At 38.8% G+C, this 9,038-nt stretch overlaps 1 protein-coding gene across 1 annotated transcript; it reads left to right on the forward strand.

Moving 5' to 3' along the window:
- Nucleotides 1-450: 450 nt before the first annotated feature.
- mier3b (mesoderm induction early response 1, family member 3 b) lies at nt 451-7,706 on the forward strand (the record flags this gene model as incomplete). Its single annotated transcript, XM_079221634.1, has 11 exons — nt 451-564; nt 1,071-1,193; nt 1,376-1,499; nt 2,593-2,666; nt 2,771-2,843; nt 3,187-3,335; nt 3,888-3,969; nt 4,572-4,666; nt 4,767-4,894; nt 5,036-5,190; nt 7,237-7,706. Exons 1-11 carry the CDS (start codon nt 466-468, stop codon nt 7,704-7,706), a joined length of 1,572 nt encoding a protein of 523 aa, XP_079077760.1. The 5' UTR covers nt 451-465.
- Between the last annotated feature and the right edge of the window lie 1,332 nt (nt 7,707-9,038).

The following is a 9,038-nucleotide window of genomic DNA, read 5'->3' on the forward strand; positions in this document are numbered from 1 at the left end:
GGCTAACATTTTATTAGCCACCTTTTTGGAGGTAACGTCAACGTTAGCGGTAACTATTCTCGGTGGTCATCATACAAATTATTAAAGGCCTTTTTTTTTCTTTTCGCTTGGTTTGTGGTTAAAGTGCCGGCATCTCAATTGAACCATGTGTCAACTGTTTCCCTCATTTAACGTATGCTCTGGTTTTATTCTTCTGCAGGCTTCCCTAGGGAGTTCAAGTCCAGGTAAGAAGATGACTAGTACACACATATTATGATCTAGTTCCTTGAATGTATATATTTGAATGACACAGATTTGCATAATTTAATTGTCAAGATTAAGTTGTCATATATTTTGTCGGATAAAATGGCTTTAAGATGGACTAAATGTTTTTCTCATGGTAATATAGTAACTATGTAAATGTCTCTTTCTCTCTCAGTTGGCTCTTTATCGTCAGAGGACCATGACTTTGACCCAACAGCAGAAATGTTAGTTCATGAGTATGATGATGAGAGGACTCTTGAGGAGGAAGAGTCTCAGGAGGGAGGCAGGAATTTCAGCTCGGAGATTGCAGATCTTGAAAAGGTAAGATAATATGTGCACAAAATGCCCTGAAACAGGATTTAATGATTTAAATGTGACACATTATGTGATTTTCGTAACATATGTGTGTGCTTATAGAATTGTATTCATTGTTAATGGAGAAACCTGAGTCTGTCCTTAATCCTGCAGGGGTACACATGTTGACACTGCATTGTGAATGGGAAAAGTGTGCTATAGTAACAGAATGTCAATTGCTTGTGTTGCCTTTATGCTGATCAGGGGAAGTCGTTACAATTAACAAAGGTCAACTAAGACGTGTGTGTGTGTGTGTGTGTGTGTGTGTGTGTGTGTGTGTGTGTGTGTGTGTGTGTGTGTGTGTGTGTGTGTGTGTGTGTGTGTGTGTGTGTAAATTCTAATATTGAGTGAAATGGTTTAGGTTTTTCAATCTGATTTTATTTTATTTAACTTTTTAATTTCAATTATAGACGGATCATTTTTCAAATGTATTACATTTTTAAACACATTTTGCTTCTCGGTTTTTGTAACAGGAGGGGAACATGCCTTTGGAGGAACTTTTGGCCATCTATCGCTACGAGGCCTCAGCAGGCTCCAGTATAGACAGCTCCTCTGGAGACCTGACTGATGAGCTCCCTGACATGACTCTGGACAAGGTAAATAAATAACTGCTGTTATGTAGTGCATAGATATATTTTTTTTTTGGGAGGGGGGGGGGGGGGGGGGGAGAGATAATATATTAATTACAATATCTTCAATATGTAATTAAAATATTTTGTTGATCCCTGTTAGTCTGCTCCAGGATACAATATATATTATTATTATTATTTCTTTGTAGGAGGAAATAGCTAAAGACCTTCTTTCTGGAGACTATGAGGAGGAGACCCAGTCCTCAGCTGATGATCTGACCCCTTCGGTCACCTCCCATGAAGCTACAGATTTCTTCCCAAGAACACTTCGATGTAAGTGGCTCATGCCAGGAAAAAATATTTATCATCTGTAGCTTTGCAAGTATAACGCTTCTACAGTGCCATGTAATAATTAGAAAAAAACTACTAGATTCAAGACATTAGGTTTGCAATTAATTTTCATTATTGATTGTGTAATACAATTATTTCTGCCTATTTTCTAAAATGCTTTAATCATTGTGTCTATTAAATGTCAGATTATAGTGACTCTTCCAATCACAATTTCCCAAAGGCCATTGTGACGGCATTACAATCTTGCTGTCTGATCAACTTTCCATTACGAAAGATATTCTGTTTTCTTTCACATAAGACGCATATTAGGAGTAAATCCACACAATTCAGAAACTGCAATTAGTGAATGGTTGGCATATTTGCTTAAAAAAGTAGTTGCTGATTTATGATTGTCGACTAGTCATTCTAGCTTGACAAGACATGTATTAGTGTTACATGTATTTGTTTCCCAAATGTCTAAATACTTCCCTAAATGAAGCTACTTTTTCTATGCATTTATAACTGTTTTATGTTAAACAGTCCCAGACAATGTGTGGTTAAAGAAATTTGTAGAGAAAAATCGCTGCATTCAAGGACGATGCAGTGCCTTTTCTTACAGATTTTCAGAGTACTACATTAGTTTAAATCTACAACAGTTTTTTTTTATTATTTTCGATTAACCAGGGCCCCTGCAGAATCTTCTTCACATTATAAATAAGGTCTTAAAATGTTCTGAATTGTATGAGGGGAGGCATATCATTTGGTATTGGGTCTGCAGGGTTTGTATTGTTTGGTACCCCTGTAGACCTCTGGCCGCTCGGGCCTCAACCTTGCTCTGTCCTTGGTACTTCCAGGCAGGGATTCCCAAAGGTGCTAGCGGCCTTTGTCGCTTGGGCCTCTCGTTGCCTGCCCGCGTTGGGGATGGTTGACGGCTGCAAACGCCGCGTTTCAACCAACCCCCCGGGCCTTGTCCTGATTTGTAATTTAGTAGAGTTTAGTTTGGTAGTTAATGCTTCGAACCTAAGAACACAGGTTGTGTCATTGCAATTATGTACATCAATTCAAGGTATTTATGTGTCGTTTATCATTTTATCAGCCAACGCTATCTCTGATGGTGATAAAGAGTCAGAGTGTGATGAAGATGGCCCAAGCCCAGAAGACTCCAGAAAGGTAATTCAACATTTTTGGAACGCATTAAGAGGGAGAAATGTTTTAAGTTGAATCACCACTGGTTTGCTAACCTGCTCTGTATTGTGTTTTAATTTTCATCATAGGAAATAATGGTGGGGTCACAGTATCAAGCCGAGGTTCCTTCTGGCCTCTGTCACTACAAAGATGGGGAGAAAGGTGACTACTGCCTGTTTTTTTTTTTTTTTTTTTTCAGCATGTGATTCTGACATGTTCTCTTAATGTGATTGCTTACAATGTTTCTATAAAGACAAGATGCTAGGAATGCACCAATACCTCTTTTTTTTCAGACCAATTACAAGTACGTACAGTTTAGTATATTGCAACTGAGCAGCTTTTGAGGCTCAACTCACAGGAGGTTAATGTCACATTGTCGTCAAGATAATGTGTGTGGGGAGGTATCGGAGTAGTAGTACACAATATGGTACCGAGTATTGGTATTCGTGCATCCCTCTAATATAAAGAAAGTGACTATCTCACTATAATGTACTTTGTTTTGCAGTTTATGAGGATGAAGACGAGTTATTATGGAACCCAGGTAAATTGCCAGAAAACAAGGTTAGGACCTTCCTGTGTGACGTGTTGTCACGGACTACAAATGAAAAGACGGGATGTGACAAACTATGGATGCACGTTCGAGATGATGAGCAGGTATGTCATGTATTTATTTATAAATCCTTTCATGTTAATGAGCAATGTACATCATTTTTCATCGACTTTCATTCACCATACTAAGGGTGTCCTAATTCGATTTTGCTTTACATTTTAAGGGTTTTCATCACTTGTTAAACTAGCGAGTTTTCATTCGTAAAGATCATTGGTTCTTGTGCCATGTCAGCTGTCATATCTTTTAAGAACTAGTGGGCGTCGACCCAGTGCTTGAGAAAAGCTGCTTTACAGCAACAGCTTGAGTTTCCTCACGTGCAGCAGATCCTGGGGCAATTGAGCCACTCAAATCTTTTTGTTTATGATGCCTGTGATGGTGCGATTATGTCCTGCCATATTTGTCGTATAGGATGGGGTTGCCTAAGGTGTAGAATTGCCTAAAAACTAGTTTTTCTCTCAATGACTTGTTTGTTGGGATTACCCAGCTCTGTTATTCCTCATTCATCTCTGACTGGTATGATACTCTGTGTCATCTACGAAGGGTTGCTTTATTAAATGTGATTAATTTGTCTTGACCAATCCACTCTTTCCCCACAGGCTTTGTATGAGCTTGTCAAGTGCAACTACAACATCCGCGAAGCACTAGAGAGGCACTGCATCCGTGTAAAGGCCTCAAAAGGTAAGCACAGGAAACTGTTTTCTAGTGGATGCATGTAGAACCTGTGATTTATCGCATGACAATGTAATTATTATCTTGACGGCAATTCAGTTTGTTATGGGCTCTTCAGCATTGTCAAAAAAATTATTTATTGTTGCATAACTTTGTAATCAAATAGCTCATTCTGTCAAACTTGGCACTCTGCATGTTTTTGAGTTGTGTATTTTAAATGCCTAACTGTTGGTCAGTGTTGCCCCGACACTTTAATTATTAGAAAAGCCTCACTTGCAGACTTTCTTTGGTTACCCAGTCTCAAAGATCTCTTTAAACAACCGCCTCTTGTATGCAATTGCTTTACACAATGTAACATCATTTTACATTTTTATTTTTGCATCTAAACCTTTTCTATGAGTGCTGTCATGTTGTGATTTAAAACATGGCAAGACTTTCAATATTTGATAACTTCCTAATTTGTGTTAATCTTTGGAGTAATCAATGTGGGAGAGATACAATGTTCAGTCTTGTGTTTCAAAATGTCCGTTGTGGGCCTACCTTTTCGATTACATATGGATTGCGTAAGTGCGCAACACAAATGTATTTATACGTGTCTGCGTTCATTTCAGAATTGTCACCTCCGTGGTCAGAAGAGGAATGCAAGAACTTTGAGCACGCACTACAGATGTATGACAAGAATTTTCACCTCATACAGAAACATAAAGTGAGTCTTATTTCATGATCTTGTGAAACAATATGTTTTACATAATGAAAATGTACACGCATAATTAATGAATTCATTACTTTCTCCCCCCCCCACTCAGGTCACAACACGAACAGTAGCAGAATGTGTGGCGTTTTACTACATGTGGAAAAAGTCAGAACGCTTTGACTTCTTTGTGCAGCAGAATAGATTTGGGAAGAAAAAGTACAGCAGCTATCCTGGTGTAACGTAAGTGGCAGAAGAAGAATCTGTACATCTGTTTAAAAAAAAAAAAATCCTTTTATGTTTTTGCTTATGCTTTGTACAGTGAGCTCTGAAAAATGTGATTTGAAAAGAAACCCACAATTTAACATGAGTCTCTGTTTCCAGTGACCTGATGGACAGGCTGGTGGATGAAGCAGAGGGCCTGGCAGTGGATAGCTCCTCCTCTGTGTGTTCGGGAGCAGGTGGAGGAGGAAGACTGGAGACCACCACAGACCAGCAGCTCAGCCTGCTTAACTCCATCACAGCCAGCGACCTCACAGGTCAGTAATGGGACTTGAGTTCGGCACACAACCCTGTTATTAAAAATTATAGTATTACATTTTTATGGCATACTACCCTTTTGACTTTTTGACATTTCAGTCACACGACACGTGACTTTTTTCTGACATGCTATACAATGACTTTTGTAAACATATTCCCTCGGTGCTGGCGATAGCCGTGTCCGGAGGCAATATATTTTTCCGTTGTCCCTCTGTCCTATTAGGCATCTGATATTTTAGGAATGCCTTGAGCAAACTTCTTAAATAAAATAAAAATGATGACGTCCTGGACAGACATGTAAACTGCAACAAGACTGGTTTGTGGAGGCATAATTACTACCTGAGGCGGTGAGTTCTAGTTTGACTTTTTTTCTATGACTATATGGTATACTATGACCTTTTTATGACTATACGGCATACTATACTATGATCTTTTTATGACTATATGGCAGGGTTAACTAATAGGCGGACAGCGGTTCGAGTCTGGAACCAGACGCTGTTGTCTCTGGATCTTTAACTGATAGATAATTGAGAATTATTACATTTTTACGGTGTGCTTCTTTTTGAACCGGCACAGCTTTTCTAGCCTTTAGGGCACTCACTCGGCAGTCCAGGAAACGCACCAACCAATTATGTGTTGTAAACTGTGATGCTACTCGGCCATATGTGTATTCCGATAAGCGTCGCCCTCAAGTGTGATATTCACACACACGGGAGCGAGAGACCCAACAGTCTGTAAAGTATGTGTCAAAGTAGTTATTTCATGTGACGTGATAATAAATAAGGGAAATGTGGACAGGTTAACCCAGAGTCTTTAACCAAGAATGGACAGACTCTTATATCTTAAATCTTCACACGGACAGTTGAAAACCAGTATTTCTCGTATGTTCAGAGGCCGTGGCGATTATTAAAAGCAGCAATGTGAAGTGTCACTACGAGACGAAGCACAGCGCTTTTGAGCAAACTCAAATCCGAAATGAAGGCACAGAAAAATAAACACGAGGCCAATATGATCAGAATCCTAACACATTAATTCACTGTCCAACAATGATGTTAACAGAGGAGAACAGAGCTGAAACGAGTGGTTTCAACAACCAGATAAGATAAGAATATAATATCAGGACTCTTTTGATTGACATCACTTTGCACTTGAATCAAATTAATTTAAAGATGCAGGACAATTCAGTTTTTTTGTTTTTTTTAATCCAGCCCTTATTTTACTTGAAATGAGAAAAGAACATTTATTTATTTTTAGAGTATGTATTATTTATAAGTTCAATTTGTAATTATAAATATTTTTCAGATATTATTTAATTGAACTGTCTTTATTTGTTGACTACATACAGACATTATTACAGCTGTTGGCTACTTCAATACATATGGGACTAAATCAAATTAGACAATATTGTCTAATTAGAGAGAATTTCCTCATGCAAAGGTGGATCAGGAAATTCTCTCCAACTGGACTTCACTGAACTTTACTTTTATACCCCTGCTATATGGCATACTACGACTTTTTAAAGACTTTATGGCGTACTATTTTAGGACTTTTTTGTCTTTTTTTTTTTATTTTTATGACCTAATAGCATACTATAATCTTTAATGGCATACTACACTGACATGTTTGACAGTTTTATGGCACACACTATATAATATGTTTATGACATTTCTAATGGCATATTATCAGGGGTGCAGCGGATCATGAAACTCAGGGATCGGATCAACGCAAGAAAAAGCCTCCATGTATACCATCAACAATTGTAAATGTTTTACTTTTACTTTGTCATCTATATTCAAAACTATTCAAATGAATTGAAAAATAAATTGGGAAATAGATTTTTTTTTACATTTTTAAACTGATCATATTTACCTCTCTATTCTATTTTTTTTAACATTATAATATATACCAGGGGTTCTCAATAGTTGAATGACTGAGTGCCAATTTAAGGAACCAGCATATGATAGAGCCTCAATCAGCAGGTTTGACCGGAGTCTCTCATTCCCTCCAGTTCTACAATATTTAATGAGTGTCCTGTCTCTTTGCAGCGTTGAGTAACACTGTAGCGACCGTGTGCAACCCCGCAGAGGTTGGTTGCATGGACTCCTACAGTTTTCCGCCACTGGAAAGTCTCCATCGTGGGTCCCTGAACCATGACGAATCCCTCGGTTTCCCTTCCAATGGCGCGGACCCCGACTGCCTCAACATGCTCGACGCCGGCTTCTACCACTCGGATCTTGGCCAGCTCGGAGGCGTGTGCGTCAACAAGGACTGCGAGCGGCCCTCCAAGAGACTCAAGATGACCGACTCCTTTATCAATGACGTGTCTGTGGGTAACCTCGGAGTGGACTTCGAAGCGCGACGGACAACAACGCACCACCACCGGATCACTGGCGCCAAAATGGCAGTGTCTGTCACAGACTTCGGGAGTTTGGCCGGCAGCGGCGAGCCCAATGGGTTTCTGGGAGCACACGCACGGCACCACACACAGCACACTGCAGCACTTCAGTCAGAGTGATCTTCCTCATCGTCATCCCTTGTTCTTCCCTTTTGAAACCCCTTATCCCACTTGTACATAAGACTGACCTCACTGGAGAATCCAATTTGTTAAAGAAATATTATATATGTATATATATATTACTTTTTTGTTTTCATTTTTTCTTTGTGTACTATGACATCAGTGATGTCTATCATATAGAACTAAAATCTTGATTTCTCAAGAGTCTATAGCCATTTATTTTATTCTCGTTTCGCGGTCTTGAGATGAGATGTGTAACGTCCATGTATGGAGGGGCCCGGAGGCTGCAGTAGGAGAGTTGTGTATCTTACTTCCTCACATCTTCAGCTACAGTATGTTATCCTGCCATTCTTTTCAGCTGCCAAAACTGGCTCAGTTTTCTGTCTCTATTCTCAGTATTTAGTTGCTTGTCTTTGTTGTTTGAAGTGGTACTTTTTACACTTAAAGTTTGGTTTACAGGTACTTTTTAGTAACCAGGCTGGTGCAAATGGTTGTATTAGTCCCCCAAATACACTTAGCCAGAGCTTGTATGAAGAGCAACACTAGCATGGAGATGAGCTCGAGTGTGGTGGCTTCAGCTGCTAAGGCCTCGCCGTTTAATCTTCTGTTCTTCAAATGTTCTTCTGTGGATGCTGGTCTGCAGTCGGTCTGCTTGTTTACTTTTTCCAAAATAGCTAAACTGGATTCTTTTTTAAATTATTTAAAATCCCATTTGGTCAAACCCAGTTTAAAATCCCAGATTCACAGTTTTTCTGTAACATTTTTTTTTTAAACGGCTAATGAAGCATACCTGTGCAGAGTAATGGAGGTCACCGGGTTTTACAGTTGGATATCAAGTTCCTGCCTCTAAAAAGGGGTCGGTCAGAAAAACAAACCATAACGGCAATATTACAATACAAAGATATTGGTTAAATGAATAGTAATTTAAACTTTGACATATAAGGGGCTGTAAAGTGTGTATTCATTACATATACTTTTACCGTTGTCAGATTTAGTTTAATCCCTTCAGTCAAGCTACTCTAATGCAAGTTTATGTGTCCTCTTATTTGTTGAAAAAATAATGTCAAAAAATGCTCTTAAATCAAGTCATGCCATTTTCAGGCCGCTTAGCAAGCTGCTAGCAGTATTATATCTTTATTTAAAACCACTTATATTTTGTATTCAATCTCTGCCTAACCTGAACTGACTAGAGAATGCCTTGTATAATCTAGAGAATGCCTTGTATAATCTAGTCAACAGTTTTTCTTGGAGTCTAGTAGCAAAAATGGAGGGGTTGTCCAGAATTGTGAATTTTTAAATGTTTTGCGGGTCATCGTCAGTCGATTGGATGCA

This window comes from Taurulus bubalis (assembly GCF_910589615.1).
Source record: "Taurulus bubalis genome assembly, chromosome: 8".
NCBI classification, from domain to species: domain Eukaryota; kingdom Metazoa; phylum Chordata; class Actinopteri; order Perciformes; family Cottidae; genus Taurulus; species Taurulus bubalis.